This window comes from Alosa sapidissima, chromosome 17 (assembly GCF_018492685.1).
Source record: "Alosa sapidissima isolate fAloSap1 chromosome 17, fAloSap1.pri, whole genome shotgun sequence".
NCBI lineage: Eukaryota > Metazoa > Chordata > Actinopteri > Clupeiformes > Clupeidae > Alosa > Alosa sapidissima.
The window spans coordinates 23,436,563-23,456,562 of record NC_055973.1 but is presented as its reverse complement, the minus strand read 5'-3'; the positions used below and the strand labels follow the sequence as shown (position 1 = coordinate 23,456,562).

At 45.7% G+C, this 20,000-nt stretch overlaps 1 protein-coding gene across 1 annotated transcript in view; it reads right to left on the bottom strand.

Annotated features, from left to right (window-relative positions):
- The window catches only part of svila (supervillin a), a 52,050-nt gene that overhangs the window by 13,884 nt on the left and 18,166 nt on the right, over positions 1-20,000 (bottom strand). Inside the window, 23 exon segments of the mRNA XM_042068866.1 lie at positions 1,745-1,903; positions 2,919-3,091; positions 3,525-3,702; positions 3,945-4,031; positions 4,133-4,225; positions 4,517-4,667; positions 5,087-5,140; positions 6,601-6,669; positions 7,742-7,789; positions 10,140-10,272; positions 12,134-12,461; positions 13,414-13,475; positions 13,686-14,050; positions 15,381-15,446; positions 16,210-16,219; positions 16,222-16,247; positions 16,250-16,449; positions 17,147-17,232; positions 17,955-18,001; positions 18,003-18,095; positions 19,016-19,047; positions 19,050-19,079; positions 19,689-19,723. Of these exon segments, the coding sequence (XP_041924800.1) occupies positions 1,745-1,903; positions 2,919-3,091; positions 3,525-3,702; positions 3,945-4,031; positions 4,133-4,225; positions 4,517-4,667; positions 5,087-5,140; positions 6,601-6,669; positions 7,742-7,789; positions 10,140-10,272; positions 12,134-12,461; positions 13,414-13,475; positions 13,686-14,050; positions 15,381-15,446; positions 16,210-16,219; positions 16,222-16,247; positions 16,250-16,449; positions 17,147-17,232; positions 17,955-18,001; positions 18,003-18,095; positions 19,016-19,047; positions 19,050-19,079; positions 19,689-19,723 (2,525 nt within the window).

The window sequence follows — 20,000 nt, the reverse complement described above, 5'->3', positions numbered from 1 at the left end:
ACTCTAACTAGAGGGACAAGAGAGAGAGAGAGGACAGCTATCTCCTGACCCATAAACTATGCTGTCCACACACACACACACACACACACACACACACACTGCAGAGTTGGTCTGTGAGTTTCCACCAACTCATTAAAATTCTCGCTCACTGTGCACTATTTAGAAGACTGACCAAATGCCATTCTGCTAGCCTGGTTTTCATGTAGGACAGTGTTTGTGTGTGTGTGTGTGTGTGTGTGTGTGTGTGTATTTCAAAGAGGTTATGGGAGCAAAAGAGTACCTTACGAGGTCAGAATGTTCTTTCAAGAAACTGAAAGATGCTCTAACTGACCAAATTAAAGAGAACAAAGAAAGATAAACAGAAAGAGAAAGAAACTTATCAAGAGAAAGAGAAAGACAGCTAGAGACAGAAAAAGAAAGAAAGAGTGGGGAGAATAGAAGAGAAGAACGGAGTGGCAGATGGAGTAAAAAGAGAGGTACAGAAAGGGAGAGCAAGTTAAAGAACAGTTAGTTAAGTTAGAGTGGTATGGCCTGTTCTTGCTGGCTCTGACTGAACTGGAACTGATAATCAATTAAACAGTAAATTCAATGATCTTGTACAGGACAGGCCATATAAATAAGTCTCTACAGTAGACACACATACACACACACACACACACACACACACACACACACACACACACACACGCACCAGTTTGCCAGTGTTATTGTGTTGTTCAGTAATTCCAGTCTCTCTTTCAGTCCCTTTCTGAACGGCCGAATCACACACACACACACACACACACACACACACACACACACACACACACACACCTTGTATAGGACAGGCCATAGGCCACAAGGCTCCAGAGCCCCCCACACACATGCTCACTCACTGATCCTGTATAGGAGAGCCCATGTGTTAAATAAAGCTCCAGAGAGCTCCCAGCACTCTCGTCTGGTCTCATCTCTGCCCTCTCCACCCCTATCCCTTGTGTCTTCCTCTTTTCCTCTACTCACATTCCCTCTGACCGTTTCCCAAGGTCAAGGTCAAGGACACATATATAAGGACGCTACAACGTCAAGGACACATATATAAGGACGCTACAACGTCATCGAACTCCGCCGAAGTACTGTTCTAATGTCAAGCATACATCAAATTCTACCAAGGACGAACTCCTTTGATTTGCCGAATTTTTCGAGGACGCATGTGTGTATCCTCAGCCTGCTCGGAACACCCACAATCCTGTGCGCACATTTCTGGATGATTTAAAATCTGTACTAAACAAGACAGTTCATTATGTATTTAAATGTAAACATTGTCTTATTGTCACTATGTAAAGTAGCCTAAATGAAGTATGGGCTCAGGTCATTTTGACAACTTTGAACTCTTACACCGTAATCGTGTTGTGTGTTTTTTTGCATGCTAAGAAGAAGCCTGGTCTCGGCCCTGACTCGGCAGGGCTCAGTACTACCAAGCAAGAATCCTCGAAGATCCTTGACTTTGAGAAACAGGGACAGACTCAACAGACACAGACCAGAGAACTAAATGTCAAGGTCACAAGAGACGTCAGGCATTGCCCATCGCCTTCACCGATTGGACAACAGAGAGACTACAGGAAGTGAGTGAAGAAGAGATGGGGAGTGGGGTCAAGACATGACCTCAGGGTGGAGTTAATCTGGGGTCCTCATGGGCACAGGACCCGTATGTAGTATGGGGATGCTGCTGCTGCTTGCGCCACAGCTCTCCCGACGAGGGACTGACCTTTGACCTGGACTAGCATGGTCTTCTTGTAAGGCAGGGCGCTGTTGTTGGAGGTCTGCTCGGACACGTTGACGCTGCGCAGGTTCACGTTGCTGAAGTTCTCCTTGCTGGCCAGGCCGGCCAGCGCCACGTCCGAGAAACCGCCAGAGCCTTTATTTACTGGTGGACAGACGGAGGGGAGAGAGAGAGAGAGAGAGAGAGAGAGAGAGAGAGAGAGAGAGAGAGAGAGATGGAAAGACAGATGAAGGGAGAGAGAGAGAGAGAGAGAGAGAGAGAGAGAGAGAGAGAGAGAGATGGAAAGACAGATGGAGGGAGAGAAGGGGAAGAAAGGGAGAGTTATTCTTGAATGCTTATCTATGTTTGCCATATATTGTACTCCAAGCATTCTCTATGAACCTGATGTTTAAATGTTCTGCTTTGGCAATGCAACAAAATTTGTCATGCTAATAAAGCTCACTTGAATTAAATTGAATAGAGAGAGAGAGAGAGAGAGAGAGATAGATGGAAAGAAAGACAGAGGAAGAAAGAGGGGAAGTGGTTTAATGTTTCAATCAGGAAGATAAACTGCCATGTTTTTTCAATGTCTTTAGTACATCAAGTCACCTGTAGTTGTGGTCCAACGGCATAACACTCATAGCTAAAGAAAATATATTTAGAGGATGATGTCAGTTGTGGCTACAACTCCAGTCTAGACATGAGCCGTATTGCTTTGTTTATGACAATCAGATACATGCACGAAACTGACGTGTCTGCAAACAGTGAGCCAGGAAGTCATAAGGCGAAACATATAAAGTGTGTGTGAGCATCCCACAAAGCCAGGAAACTGACACACATATCAATGTAGGTCACACAAACAAACACACACAGACGCAAAACCACATCCACACACACTCAGATGAGCATACAAATGTGAGGAAAAGAAACATCTGAGAAGGCAGCTGGATTTTTTAAAGAGCCACGCTAACACAAGCATTCTTCTCCAACTCCTCTGTCTCCGTCACACACACACACACACACACACACCTGACATGACCTTATTTATGCACTCTTCTCCTTGGTCCTTGTATACCAAATGATGCTGCTTCCTTGCTTAGCCTTACACACACACACACACACTTGCACTTGTGCTCGCACACTTGACACACACACACACACACCATGCACACACACTCACTCTTGTCCTGCTTCATCCTCTTGCTCTCCAGCAGGCCGATGTTGAGCCGGTGCTCGGTGTACTCGTGCCGGATGTCGTCCCTGGCGGCCAGCATCTTCAGCGGGTTCCGTGACGACTGCACCTTCTTCAGCGGCCGCACCGCCCGCTTGTGCTGCACCATCTCAGACGTCAACCTGACGGGGTGGGGTCAAAGGTCACTGTTGTAGTGGATCACTGACACATCCTCCAAAACAAGTGAGATGTGCGTATACTGTATATTAAATTCTATATATTTAAAAAGCTGCAAATGTGTTTTTTGTATTTATTTAGTCCCTTCATTTGCTCAGGGGTCATGTTGATGTTTATACCCAGACTTGGTGTGTGCATGGATCGTGGGTGTGTGTTACTTGGTGTGTGTGTGGATCGTGGGTGTGTGTTACTTGGGTGTGTGTGGATTGTGAGTGTGTGTTACTTACTTGTGTGTGTGTGGATTGTGAGTGTGTGTTACTTACTTGTCTGTGTGGATCATGGGTGTGTGCTATTTACTTGTGTGTGTGGATTTGTGAGTGTCTGCTACTTACTTGTGTGTGTGTGTGTGTGTATGGATTGTGAGTGTGTGTTACTTACTTGGGAGTACTTGGATCGAAGATGGCGTCGAAATCGCCACTAAACTCCAGGGCGGCGGAGTGTGCGCTGATCTGTTGCGTGTGTGTGTAGAACTTGGAGAAGATCTCGTCGTCCAGCTGCATCACCTCCTTTACACCCTTCGGAATCACGGTGAGAGTGGACTCTGGCAGACCGGCCACTACACACACACACACACACACACACACACACACACACACACACACACACACACACACACACATTATCAAAACATGCACAAGTGATTGAACACACTATTTAAAAAAAAAAAAGTATTGGTGAATCAAGTATTGGTGAAATCACAGAGACTAAAGGACTCACACACACAGATGCTTTGGATATAAACAATCATAAACAAACACATTAATGTCACACACACACACACACACACACTTACTTTACCTTTGTTGTTGAGCCTGTCAAGGAAAGACTCCAGCTTGTCCAATTTCTTGTCTGATTCCACAGTCACATTCCCCCTGACCTCAATCTCTGCATCATAGACAAGCACACAACACATAATAAGGACTTACTTGTCTTTTTTACATGTGTATATGTGAGTGTATGTGTGTGTGTGTGTGTGTGTGTCTTACCTTCTTGTGGCTTGATAGGATGCGTGTGGTTCTTGTTCTTTGAGGTTAGGACAGCAGGTGCAGGGCAACTTAGCGCAGTAGGATCTGCCAAACCTGAAACACAAATTCACACACGTTAACATCTCTCTCACACATACACTCTTGTATCCCTCTTACACAAGAAATGTGTGTGTATGTGTAATATGTATGTGCATGTGTAATATGCATGTTCACATGATATAAATGCGAGTGTAATGTGTATGTGTGTGTGTGTGTCTGTACCTTTCTTGATCATGTCAGGTGTATTGTGTATGTGCATGGAATGTGGGTAAATGTGCAATGCGCAGGTCATGCAAATGCTAATGTAGTGTATGTATATATGTGAATGTGCGTGCGTGTGTGTACCTTTCTTGACCATGCGTGCGGCCACAGTGAACTGCGTGGAGTCGTTGGCGACTCCGTGACCTTTGACCCTGGATGCCTCCTGTTGTGCACAGATGAGTCGTTTGCGCTCCTGAATGCTCATCTCCACTCGATCAGCCTCCTCCCCAATCCTCTGCACACACACACACACAAATACAGATCATTCAGAAAACAAGTACAGCATATCTGCTTCCACATCAAGCAATTTTGAACGCACGCACACACACACACACACACCCCGCCCGATCAGACTATGTTAACACACAGAAACAACTGCAGAGTAGCAAAGGGAAGTTTTCACTATTTATTGTGAATGTGTGTTTTTGGGAAAACATAGATTTGCATTCGACAATCTTCAGATAATTTTGACAGAAAAATGTGTATGTCTGTCTGTCAAATGTAAAAGTCATTAGATGTTAACAAGGGCTTGTTCTTGTGTTTGTTGTAAATGGTTGTAGTAAGGTAAGGCATGGTCTTTGTCATGGTTTGTGTGTGTGTGTGTGTGTGTGTGTGTGTGTGTGTGTGTGTAACGGATAAGGAGGTGGGAGGCACCTTCCGTCTCCAGGGGTGCCGGTCATCCATGAGGGGAGAGTAGGGGGGGCTCGCCTTCACGGAGAGGAGGAGGAGAAGGATGAAGAGTAGAGGAGAGGGGGATGAAGAAGCAGAGGAGGAAGAAGAGAGAGAAATGACGATGCACCCAAAAGGCTTTTCATGCACAGAAACAAAGATGTGGATAAGTAGATAGAAATGTGGTCCTTATCAGTTTGTCCAGATGACTGCAAACACATGGACAGTGTCACTCACGCCATTCTAGAAATGAAAGCAATGACCACTGGCACTTTCCGGTGCCCTATAGTGAATAGAGAACTGCCCAGTGCCCAGGGATGTGCAGAAATGACCATATTTGGTTACATTTGATCCATTTTTTAGTTCCTTCTAGCGGCTTCACTCGTGGCTCAGGTTTACAGTGTCCATGTTTTTAAGTCATTGGTTTCTCACTTACACGCTCACACATTCACACTCTCGTTCTCATTCTCTCCCTCTGTGTTAGACAAACACACACACAAACACACACTCTCACACACACACACAGACACACAGACACACACAAAATTTAGCATATGCTTTCATAGACATTCACATCCACTTGCTGAGGAGTTACTGAGAAACCATATAAGTGATATGTGAGTGGAGGGGAGGTGTATTACGAGAATGAGAAAGATGCTTGTTCACCAGTCAGGGTATTGGTTTGTATTAATGAAGAGTAGCAGACTGGCTGAAAGGGGGATGAGTGAGGGAGTGGTGGAGAGAGAGAGAGGGATGGAGGGATGAGAAAAAATAAGTGTAGGAAGAGTAAAGGCTAAAAGGGGGATGAGTGAGGGAGTGATGGAAAGAGAGAGAGGGATGGAGGGATGAGAAAAAAGAAGAAGTGTAGGAAGAACAGAGGCTGTTCGGGGCTTATCTGTCTCTATGTGACAGACATGTAGCAGCTGTGGCATGTGTGCCGCTGTGAGCCAGTGGTGTTGGAAGTGTGTGTTGTTGCGTGCGAAGTTATGTTAATCTTTATGGTTATGGTATTTAGCATACCCTTTTGTCCGAAGCCACTCACAATGACATCAATAAACATTTCAAACTAGCCTGAAGATATTCAGACTATTATTAATAGCCTCAATAGAATTTAGCAGAATAAGAACATACACATAAAACAAAACATTTTGATAATAACCGTTACATAATCAGCTGTGTGTGTGTGAGACACAAGCATTGTGGGTGAGAAGCATGTGTCTCTCCCAAGACAGTGCTTACAGTTACAAAACACACACACTCAACATAGAGGCCTTACCTGGTCAAGAGGAGTGTGTGTGTGAGTGCTTATGAGTTTAAAAGACCTACACATAAAATGGCTTGACCATTCCTCTGCATGCAGCATTGTGTTTGAGCATTCACTTGTGGTGTGTGTGTGTGTGTGTGTGTGTGTTACATGACAAAAGTGTGAGCGCTTCTATATCGCATGAAACGTGTGTGTTTGCAAGCGGCCGCACGTGTGCACAGCACAGCGCCCTCACCTGGCCGGGAGGAGCAAAGCCCACTTGGCTGTCATCAGTGAGGGAGAGGGCAGAGGAGAAGACAGGATCCTACAGACGTCAAGAAAAGAGAGAAAGAGAGAAGGACACACAGAGAGGGGAGAGAGTGAAACACATGGATGGATAGACAAAGAGAGAGAGAGAGAGAGAGAGAGAGAGAGAGAGAGAGAGAGAGAGAGAGAGAGAGAGAGAGAGAGATGAAGAGATGAAGATATACAGATAGACAGACAGACAGACAGACAGACAGACAGACAGACAGACAGATAGATAGATAGATAGATAGATAGATAGATAGATGGGTAGATAGATGGGTAGATAGATAAGGGGGAAATGAAGAAGTGACACAGAAGGGGAGCAAAACATCAGAATGACAAAAATGGGAAACAGGAAGGACAATGACACAAACAGGATATGCAAAGGAAAGGGCAGCAGCAACTGGTCACACAGGGGGGGGGTTGAGCTCACACCTGAACACACACACACAAGTGTGCAGACTGTAACTCACACACATGCGCACGCACGGACGCACACACACACACACCAACACCAGGCTACAAGCACCCTGATTTATCTGATTAAATCCACTCACAAAGACAAACGCTATCCACCAACCAGCTTCCCACTAAGTTGAGGTTAACACCCAACACTTAACACTACACACACACACACACACACACACACACACACACACACACACACAGTCATCCCACACTAACCCCATACAAACACACAAACAGCCAAGACTAACACAACAAACCAGGGGAATTACTTACAGTATTAATGACATTAGCTCTGTTAGCAGGGCATTAGGTGTGTGTTTATAGACTGTGCAACTCTACACTTCAGTGTGTGTGATTGGACTAAAGCTCACTCTGAGAATAACAACCACAAATAACTGTATACAAATCACCAGTTTGACAATTTGAACATCTAATTTGACCTTTTGAACTTTTAAGCCCTTGTCCAATCACAACGCACTCTGCATGTGAAGAACACCCAAACCACCAAACGATTGTGTATCATCACCATGACAACAAGGCAAACCATGCCAGTGAGTGGACCATAACACCGTCACCACAATGGCACAGACACACACACACATCCGGCTCTTTGTGCTGCTTACCCAGAGCTGATCAGACACTGCAAAGTCATTTATCATCATCCCTCCATCCTGGAGACATGGCAGAAATAAACGAGGGGATAAAAGGATCTCTCTCTCTCTCACTCTCTCTCTTTCTGTGTGTGTGAGGCTCGCTAGGTCAGACACTGAGTCGTGTTTAGGTGTGAACATACAGTATAAGCTCCAGCTAAACATGAGGTCATACAGAACAATGGAGTGCAGCACCATCGCCTTTTCATGTGTGAGATCATCACTGTGACACATATGCATGTATGTATGCATGACTGCAACCTGGGTTAATGTGATGGCTATGCTTTTAATGGAGACATGGAGAGAAGGCCAACTGAGATGGAATGGTATGTCATGTGTGTGTGTGCGTGCATGTGTGCCAGTCTGTATAGGTGTGTGTGTGTTGTGTGTGTGTGTGTGTGTGTGTGTATATATTAGTGTCTGTCTTTCTGTCTGTGTGTGTGTGTGTGTGTGTGTGTGTGTGTGTGTGTGTGTGTGGAGGAATTTGTTAATATTAAAGTGTGTGTGTGTGTGTGTGTGTGTGTGTGTGTGTGTGCGTGTGTGTGTGTGTGTGTGGGGAGAGGGGTTGTTAGTATTAAAATGTGTGAGTGCGTGTGGAGGGGGGAGGTTGGTTGTTAATATTAAAGAGTGTGTGTGTGCGTGTGTGTGTATGAATATGTTTATCCACATTTGTTTTTGTAAGAGTATCTGTGAGTTTATGATGTGTTTACAAATGACCACATGTCAGGGTATTCACATGACTGTAAGTGTAGATCTCCCCCCCCACCCAACAGAGCACCCCCCCACCCTTGCCCAACAGAGCAGAGCCAAATTTAAAGATAAAAATACTGACTGCAGCTGAGTGTAACATCAAACAGAGAGGTCCATGTCCACCCACACCCCAAAGACAAACACATACACTCTCTCACACACACACACACACACACACACATGAGTAAATGACACAAAGAAGAAGCGCACAGAGCATGCATGGCTTTAAGAGAGGTTTATTGTTACGGAGAACAGAAAACGTGAGTAATTGAGCGAGTAAATGAGACAAAATGAGATATGGAGAGATGGAATGAGTGGATAAGTGATAGAACACAGAAATGAAACGAACCACACATACAAGGTCCAGCAAACTGAAGAACCACAGCGCTCTTACAGAATCCCTCCTACTCTAAAACAGACAGACATTACAGAGTTCAACCTCAGCTAAAAGTCACCTAAAAGTCATTGCTTCCTAGTTGTCTACTTTAAACTTAATAACACAAAGAAGTGATCCAGTCACCTTATGTATTAATTATTTATTAGTAGAATTCACGACTATCATCTATCAAAACAATGTCTGGTTACTTGACACATCACATATCTCACAGAAAGAAAATATAAATACACGTGCAAATCAGCTACTGAATTCCAGAGAAAAAAATATTAATTTATGGATTTAATTCCAGGAATATACGTTTCGCATGTGTTTCTAGAAAATCATTCAAGTTTGGTTTAGATAGACATAGGTGTGAAAGTCACAAGAAAGACAGGTGTAGGTAAAGCAGAATTTCTTTTCAAGTGAGTTCATGCAATGACACTCACTGCTCTATCTGTTTTACATAGCACCCTTTTTTGCTTCATAACATTGGCCTTTGTGTTAGTATAAACTACATTTCCTTGTGTTAGTATAAACTACATTTCCCTTTTTTGCTTCATAACATTGGCCTTTGTGTTAGTATAAACTACATTTCCTTGTGTTAGTATAAACTACATTTCCTGGAGGATTTCCTACAGGAGGAGGGGAAAGGAGAAAGACGTACAAACACAAACACACACGCACACACACAGATCACAGAGACAAGGGACACAACCTCTCTGCTTGGGGTTGATCATGACTGCAGCAGGTAGGCTAGGGCTGCTAACAGCTATCCACCAAGATATGTATGTGTGTGTGTGTGTGTACATACTGCATTGTGTAGACACACACACACAGTGTTTGCAAAGTTAGTGTATGAATATACAGTTTAATGTCGTTTTATGAGCCACTGTCTAACATGTACTATGTACAACATATTATATACTCCCATGATGCCCTAATAAGAGTCTACTTATTCATGTGTGTGTGTGTGTGTGTGTGTGTGTGTGTGTGTGTGTGTGTGTGTCTCACTCCCAATTTCACTCCCGCTTATACATCAAACTCCAACCATCCCATCCCATCAACACGGTCTGATAATTTGGTTCTCAGTCAGTCCATGAGCCTGTGAACCCTTCAGGTGAGGGGTGAAAGGTCGTGACCCTTCAGGTGAGGGGTGAAAGGTTGTGACCCTTCAGGTGAGGGGTGAAAGGTCGTGACCCTTCAGGTGAGGGGTGAAAGGTCGGTCGGGCTGCTGGGAGGCGTTACCTTCTTCTTGAAGCTCTGCTCCACCTCCCAGAGCTGGGCATGGCGCTCGGAGATGGCCACCCGCACCACATCCTGTTTCCTGTTGATGCGGTTCCTCCAGTCATCCTCGCCATTCTTCATCAGGAGGGCCAGCCTGCCGGACAGAGAGAGAGAGAGAGAGAGAGAGAGAGAGAGAGAGAGAGAGGACACACACATACAGAAATACAGACACATACACACACACGTTAAATAGTTGCACCAAAATGTACTTGAAACACACTAACTCAATGTACATGAATTACACACACACACACACACACACCCACCAGGTACCAGGTTCATTTAACTTGATGGTGCATATGTACTGTACACACACATAAATCCACACTTCCTCTACCTCCACCTAGAAAGAGTGATGTTGACCAGTGTACACAATAGTGGGCTATATGACCATAAACACACTGCATCCACAATACTCTCTTCCATTCTGTATTTTCCAAACTACACCCCCCCCTCCCCCCACAACCATACACACACACACACAGAGCGATCGCCCGAGAACATGTCTGTGATTCATTATGTCATCAATCAATGGACAGCTTATTCCATGTAACCCACGGCAACACACAAGTTTCTGCACTAACAAGTGTTACACAAGCACTTGATTTCAGAGACCACACACACACACACACGCGCACATGCAGACACGCACGCACGCACACACCCACACAGTCAGACACAAACACACGCACATGCAGACATGCATGCACGCGCACACACACACACACACACACACACACACACACACACACACACACACACACACACACCAGTTTGCCAGTGTTATTGTGTTGTTCAGTAATTCCAGTCTCTCTTTCAGTCCCTTTCTGAACGGCCGAATCCCACGTTGCTGAGGCTACTAGTTAAACAGCTCTCGGGCTACTAGTAAAACAGCTCTCAACTCTCGGGCTACAAGTTAAACAGCTCTCAGCTCTTGGGCTACTAGGTAAAGAGCTCTCTGGCTACTAGTTCAAGAGCTCTCGGGCTACTAGTTAAACAGCTCTCAGCTCTCGGGCTACTAGTTAAACAGCTCTCGGGCTACTAGTTAAACAGCTCTCGGGCTACACGTTAAAGAGCTCTCGGGCTACTAGTTAAACAGCTGTCAGGCTACAAGTTAAAGAGCTCTCGGGCTACTAGTTAAACAGCTCTCAGCTCTCTTTCCAACTCTTGCCATCTATCTACGCTTGCCTGCACTCTGAGGCACTTCAAATAGACCATCCAAAAATAACCCCCTTTAATCATATATATCGCTCCCTCACACTTTCTCACACTCAGGCAGAAACCTAAATTCCTCTCCAAAGTCAAGGTCAACATCTTGAATAAAGGCCATTCACACAACACAATGTGCCGAGCTTATATAATATATCTTATATAGAGAATATAATCTTATATTACTCGTATATATTATCGTATATATATTATATATAGACTATACTCTTAAAAATCATATAACTCTTAAATATTATATCTTATATAGAAACTCTACAGTACGTGCAGGTGTGTGCATGACGGATGTACAGTTATTGGATATGTACAGAAATCTGAGTCTGGTCATCAAAGCAACAGAGCAAAGTCAGTGTGGCTCGGAGGCACTGGCAATATGATCACAGATCAATACTTACATCAGCCACAACAGTTCTACTGATCTGATCTACAAACACACACACACACACCCATCAATGCCAACTCTGGGCTATACCAGGAAAGTGCATGCACACATGGACTCACAAACACACGCACGTATGCACACACTATCCATCTACAACAGCAATTGTTACAGTTGAGGACACTATACCACGACTGAATTGAATAGCTCTAAAACAGAAACGTTCTTGTCTAAAAATACAGTAAAACTCTCCTTTCTCTCTTTCTTTCTCTCTGTCACACACTCTCTCTCTCTCTCTCTCTCTCTCACACACACGCACACACACACACACACATCTGTAGAGTCTTACCTCTCTTTGATGGACATCTGTCTGGCAGACATGACGTCTTCAAGCTCATCTTCGTCTGGACGTCTGTGACTCTCTCGTCCTCGTCCTCGTCCTCTCTCCTCTCTCGCTCCCTCTCTCTGTCTCTCCCACCGTCTGTGCGCCACGCGGGCTCCTGATGTTGCTGCTGCTGCTGTGCTGCGGGCTGTGTGTGTGCGTGAGCAGGGTGTGTGTGTGTTGTCTGCGTGTGTGTGTGTGTCTGCGTGTGTGTGTGTGTGCCTGCTGCTGGAGATGGCTGCTGCTGTGACGGGGCCTCCACAGAACGTACTGACGCTGTGAGCTCCGGAAAGGTCTGTTTAAAAGTCAACACACACACACACACACAGAAGGTGTGAGCACGATCAAGCTGAAGGCGGAGTAGACACACACACAGACTCTCTCTCTCTCTCTCTCTCTCTCTCTCTCTCTCTCTCTCTCTCTCTTCTCTCTCTCTCTCTCTCTCTCTCTCTTCTCCTCTCTCTCTCTCTCTCTCTCTCTTTCTTTCACACACACACACACACACACACAGACCACACAGACACACCCCCTCTAACAGCTTGCATGTGTTGCTGATAGTGGAAAATTGTCAGAGGGTTGTGGTTTAGCTAGCTCATCACTTGGAGGAGCTGCATGCTTGGCTGCACCTACTCAGCAGAGCTCAGAACCCCAAACACTGATTTAAGACAAAGCTACCTAGAAGAGCTAGACAACTTTTTAAATAGCAACAATGGATTCTCTCTCACCATCAATTGTCTCTCAAAGAGCAGTTTCCCATACATTGACTTATATGTGGCGGCCCACCACAATATCAACATTGACCACCACACAATGATTTTCCAGGTTTGTACTAAATTGTGCTTAAATCTGGTTAGCATCATAACCACGCTGTGCTAATTTGTTAAAAACTGTTAATTCTGCAAACCAACCACCACAAATGGAATTCAATTCTGTGGGAAACACTGAAGAGGCATTCATAACCAAACTCCTCACAGACACAGACACACACAATTCTAACCACTGAGCTGAATATGAAAAACTGTCATCAGACATAACAGGATGTCAGCACACTCTCTCTCACACACACACACACACACACACACACACACACACACACACGTTTCTCACGCTACAAGTGAGTCACATCGTGGAAAGCTTCCTAGTGCAGCCCTTTAAATTTCGAAAATACTAACGGAAGCTAACTGATCATCTCATCTCTGTCCCCTCTCTATTTCTCATACACATCAATCCTGCATCCTTTATCACACCTGTGTGAAAGCCTTTGATGCCATTTATGTTTATCAGTGCAAGAAAAGCAGAGATGGACAAACTAAAGTCCACACAGTCTGTCAGTCGGTCACACACACACATACATGCACAAACACATACAAGAGAGAGAGAGAGAGAGAGAGAGAGAGAGAGAGAGAGAGAGAGAGAGAGAGAGAGAGAGAGAGAGAGAGAGAGAGAGAGAGAGAGAGAGAGAGAGAGAGAGAGAGAGAGAGGAAAAGCACACAGATACACACACATCTTTGTCCCTTACCTGACCTTTAGCCTTTGCCCTGGGCAGGTGCTCTGTGGCACGGCTGTGAGAGGGTGTGTGTGTGTACGCCGCAGGCTGCACGTGCGCGTGTGTATATGTGGGTTGGGGGAGAGCAGGCTGTCTGACGCTGGTCTCCGGAGAGGGGAGCTTCGCTTGCTGCTGCTGCTGCCCAGGTACGGCTGCTCCGCCTGGGCTGGGGTCCGGTCCAGAGGCCCTTGCGGGGCTGGAGGTTCGTGGGCAGGGGTGGTGCACTCGTAGTACCCATTGCCACCACCGGGGGCAGCAGAGGCCAGCTGGAGGTCGCCGGCGTGCGCCGTTGAGACGGTGGTGTGCTGGAGCGCAGAGGAGAACTTGGAACTCTGCAGCTAAAGACGGAGGGGTGGAAACGAAGGAATACGAGAAAGGAAAGAGATAGAGGTAGAGAAGAAGCAATGAAAAAAGGTCATGATGGGGGGAACAGAAGAAGAGGGGAAGAGGAAGAGGCAGAAACAGGAAAATAATCACAGGAAAGAGGGAGGAAGAGAGAGAGAGAGAGAGAGAGAGAGAGAGAGAGAGAGAGAGAGAGAGAGAGGATGTAAGTTATAGTATAACTATAGTAATAGTATGGCACCAGCTGTTGTAAGATACTATTTCTGTGAGTTCCTTCCATTTAGATACAACTTCATTCCTCAGGGGCTCTGCCTTGTACTACACCCCACACACACCACACACATACTTACAGTAAACATGCAGCATAATCACACATATCCACATAATGACTAACTGTACTTCCTGAGCTTTCAATTGAGAGGCCAGCACACACACACACACACACACGTGTAACTCTAAACTCTCTCTACAGAAACAAGGCCACTAACTTTCAACTGACTTAGCTGTCAAGGTCACACTGAAACAGAATACCCTGAACCCATCTTAAACACAACATTTCTGGTGCATAGAGTACATTCAATGCTATATTTTCATGAAGATAGTGATGGCATTTACACAGATTATACAGTGTCCTTAATATCTAATGATAATCAGGAAAGGCAGTGCCAAAGAAACAACAACAACAACGACAACAACAACAACAACAGGCAGGCCAACACAGCGTTGTGTGCACAAACATGTGGCCACACAATCACACACATGTGATAACACACTTCAACCAAGTGTGTAAAGAGTACTGCATTTTTGTGTGACAACAAAAGTCATCACAATAAACATCTGATAAAACAGGCACAAAAGTCATCACAATAAACATCTGAATAAAACAGGCATTACAATAAACAGGAAAACAATCTGACTGATTAAGCCCAGTCTGGTATGGTCTAGGTCTAGAGAGTGATGCGGTTTAGTCCAGTTCTAGGCTTAATCCCTCACACATACCGGTGCAGAGAGGAAGTGATGTGGCGCATGCCCGTTGGCTCAAAGTTTGCACGGCAGTGGCACAGCGTTCACAGAGTGCCGTAGGCAGGATGCAGGTTGCCAAAGCAGTTGTCAACCAGAACACACGCACACATACTCTGTATTTCTCCTTCAAACATACACTCTCAAACATCTCTCTCTCTCCCTCACACACACACACACTCTTTCTATCTCTCATGCAATCTCTCTCTCTCTTTTTCTCTCCCATACATTCTCATACACACGTTTTGCCACACATGCACACATAAAACACATGCACAGACGCCTGTGCAGTCCATCTGGCCTTACGTGTTCAAGCTCGTCGTCTGACACCTCTACCACCATGTCACTCAGATCAGAATCAGAGAAACTGTCCTGTACCAGACGAAATTAGTCAATACCTGTGTGTGTCTGTCTGTGTGTATGTCTGTGCAAGTGGTGTCTGTGTGTGTATGTCAAAGAATATGAAACAACCCCCATTTCAGATGTGTGTGAATGAAACGTTACATGAGATGTGGCAGTCAATGCAAAGAAGGAGAGGGGTACATTCTGTCCTAAAGACACAGACAGCAACAAAACTTGCTGAATCCTCTTCAATACACTCCTAGTGTGTCCCCGTCTGAGCAAAAGTCTGACTAATATAACACTGAAATTAGTGCTTATAACAGGAGGACTATTTTCAATGTGTCTACCACTTCAACAACTCTTCATCTTTATGGTTTCCGAAGCAATAAAAGGTTAGTAACACCACTAGCATCCTTACTTTGTGTCACTTCTGCATCTGTGTTTACCAGTCCAAGACAGCAGAGGTGATCTCTCACCTGTTTTCACCTCTTTCCTTGTTTCAAAAAGTCAAAAAAAGTCAAAAAAGAACAAAAACTCTACAGACTGTCTAAAAAGGACCTGAAAGTGGTCAGTTGTAAGAACTGTTGTAAGAGCAGAAGGTGTGTGTGTGTGTGTGTGTGTGTGTGGTGTGTGTGTGTGTGTGGTGTGGTGTGGTGTGGTGTGGTGTGTGTGTGTATCCCACGGTCTCACACTGTCTCTACAGACTGTCTGAATATGACCTGGAAGAGAGTGGTCAGCTGTGATAGCTGAAGAAGTGGTCAGTTGTGTGAAGTGTTCCGCTGGACTGTCCTACCTGCTCCACCTCCCCAGGGTGATGGGCTGGGTCTGGTAGCCCGTGCGTTGCTACGGCGCGCCCTGGTGTCTCCGCGACCGCGGGGCACGACGGGGGCCGGCTGGGCCAGCCGGTTGAACAGCGCCATCTTCTCCGCGAGGCTGAGCGTGGACAGGTCAGGCTCGTCGCTCGCCACGTCGGGAAGACGGTGCTGCTGGGCACAGCCTGGACCCGGGACCGGGACCGGACCTGAGCCTGGGCCTCACGCTGCTCCTGCTGCTCACGCGCCTGACGCGCCTCTCGGCTCTGCTGCGCCTGACGCCTGCAGGCTGGGGGGAGGAATTACACGCCCACAGAGAGAGAGGTGGAGAGAGAGAGAGAGGTGGAGGGAGGGAGATAGAGAGAGAGAGAGATGGAGAAAAAGAGATGGAACAGGGACAGAAAGGGTAAAGAAATGAAAGAGACAGATGTGTGTTAGCACAGAGCAGTGAACATGCAGTACTGACAAATCCATGCTAGTGGAGGCACAAAACACACAAACACACACACACACACACACACACACACTCGCGCTCAGACACGCACTCGTGCGCACACACACACACACACGCACGCACGCACGCACACATATATATACACACGTATGCCTTGTTAACACAGTGGGCATGAGATTTTGCTGGTGACCATGCACTTAATGAAACTGTGAGCTGAAAGCTGAAAAGCTGTACACACACACACACAAATACACATAATCAAACATATAAATTCACATACACACACATGCCTGGCTATCCTTTCATTTTTTTGAATTTGTGAACTCGTGGTCTTGTGAACTGAGGCAAAAACAATGACTATGCAGTTCAGTTCAGTTCAGTTAAGTTCTGCATGACCTGTGCAATGCTCCCACTGGCCTGCAGAGGGCGGCATTGTCAGGAGACCACAGCGTGGTCAAACATGCCGTCTCCACTGCTGCAGCAGTGGCGGCTGTCTGGCGTGGGAACACACATGCTAATGATGTTAGCGCAGTGGGCCAAGTCAGCAACTCTGAAGCACAGCACGCAGAAAAGCTTCTGGTGACATTTTAACAAATGGATCGGCTCTAAGAACATGACTTTTCTCTTTCCCACACACATGCTGCAAGACATCAGCGAGTGAATTGTGTGTGTGTGGGTGTGTGTGTGTGTGTCGTGTGTGTGTGTGAGTATACCTGTGCTGGGTCACTGAGCTGGCGACAGCTGTGTGGAACTAGCGAGTTGCATAACAGAGTGAGGAGCAGGACAGGGTCACTTCACAGAGGAAGGAGAGAGAGAGAGAGAGAGAGAGAGAGGAGAGAGAGAGAGAGAGAGAGAGAGAGAGAGAGAGAGAGAGAGAGAGAGAGAGAGGATGGAGAGAGAAAGAGGATGGAGAGAAAGAAAGAGGGGTAAGAAAGAATGACAGTGTGCACATGAGAGAGAGAAAGAAGTAAAGAAAGAGAGAAGAGGAGTCCAAACAACAGGACAAACACGACACAGAACACAGAAACAGAAGAGATGAGAAGAGATTAGGTCAAATGGGAAATGAGGTCAAATGAGGTCAGAGGTCAAACAGGAATTCAGGGGTACCACACAGCACCAGAGGAATGGAGGAAAAAGGAGTGTTCATCTGGAGAACCATTAGGATTGATGAGAGAGAGAACCCTGGTGTGTGTGTGGTGTGTGTTGTGGGTGTGTGTGTGTGTGTGTGTGTGTGTATGTGTGTATGTGTGTGTGTGTGTGTGTGGTACTCACGTGGCAGCAATGACCACCTCCTCGGTGGTGATTGGCTGGGTGCGTGATCCGGTCCTGCCCTCTTCTCAGCCTGCGCTCCACGGCTGCGTTACGACTGGCCCACGGCTTTGGAGCACCGCCTTCCACACTACGCTCTAGCTCCTACAACACCCACACACGCACACACACACACACACACACACACACACACGCGCGCGCACACGCACGCACACGCCGCGCACACACGCACCACGCCGCGCACACACGCCCACTGCACACGCACATGCACACACACTTTAATCAGTACTCCCAGAGGAGTAAGAAATAGGTCATAATAAAAATGCATCAATACATTTAAGGAGTGTGCCACAACTGAATATGTGTCTTACTCTTTACATTATGTGTTTGTATGCCCTGCCGTGTGCGTGGGTTTGTGTGTTTGTATGTGTTGGTATGTGTATGTATGTGTTTGTATGTGTTGGTGTGTGTATGTATGTGTTTGTATGTGTATATATGTGTTTGTGTGTGTATGTATGTGTTGGTGTGTGTATATATATTTATGTGTTTGTATGTGTTTGTATGTGTTGGTGTGTATATGTATGTGTTGGTATGTGTATGTATGTGTTGGTGTGTGTATGTATGTGTTTGTATGTGTTGGTATGTGTATGTATGTGTTTGTATGTGTTGGTATGTGTATGTATGTGTTTGTATGTGTTGGTGTGTGTATATATTTATGTGTTTGTATGTGTTGGTATGTGTATGTATGTGTTTGTATGTGTTGGTATGTGTATGTATGTGTTTGTATGTGTTGGTGTGTGTATGTATGTGTTTGTATGTGTTGGTATGTGTATGTATGTGTTTGTATGTGTTGGTATGTGTATGTATGTGTTTGTATGTGTTGGTGTGTGTATGTATGTGTTTGTATGTGTTGGTATGTGTATGTATGTGTTTGTATGTGTTGGTACTGTATGTGTATGTATGTGTTTGTATGTGTTGGTGTGTGTTTATATATGTGTTTGTATGTGTTGGTACTGTATGTGTATGTGTGTGTTGGTACTGTATGTGTATGTGTGTGTTTGTACCCGGAATAGAGATCGCTTGGCAGCCACGCTCTCTTTGCCCTCTCGTCCAGCTTCTCATCATCCACTAAGAGAGAGAGAAAGAACGGGGCAGAGAGAGAGAAAGAAAAGGGAGAAAGGAGAGAGATAGATAGATACAGTAGATAGATAGAGAGATAGAGAGAGATAGATAGAGAGAGAGAGAGAGAGAGAGAGAGAGAGAGAGAGAGAGGAGAGAGAGAGAGAGAGAGAGAGAGAGAGAGAGAGAGAGAGCTCAAATGATGGGCCTCAGGAGCAATTCAGTGTTTCATATGACATCTGGTGAAGTTCCACCTCCTGCTCCTGCACCTCCTCCTGACTCCAATGACCACATGACGCTCCCCGCTCAACCTCCTTCTCAAACCTCTCTCTCCACTCCTAAACCACTACATAAACCTCTCCTAAACAAATGCATGAGTTTAAGCCATGTTCCAACCCAAACGTCTCTAATGTTACTCAGCAGTCAGCTGATGTTTAAAGCCGTCTGGCTCTATAAAGCTCGAAACAAGAACAAGCAAAGCCTCGTACATGAAAAACCACACATTCTTTGTAGAATTATATAGGAGACAAACAACTGACCACAGCATTGAATAACACACACACACACACACACACACACACACACACCACACACACACACAGAGTACAGAAAGCTTACCTTCACCGGTGGAAGGTTCCGGGCTCACAGCAGACCTGCGGGGAAACGAACAGGAAGTCAGAACATGCTGATCAAACGAGGTGATCAGAGTGACGGGGATCAAACTGCTAGCGGGATTGCGGCGGCCAGAGCACAGACCCAAGAGAGCAGCGTAGCGGAGAGCTCGACGGTTAGCATGTAGCAAAGCAGGAGAGTCTCAGGAGAATCAGACGAAGTTAATCAGCTCCCGAGAGCACAACAAAGGGTCTTTCACAAGAAGGGACCACACACACACACACACACACACACACACACAAAATGTGGAAGTGAGCA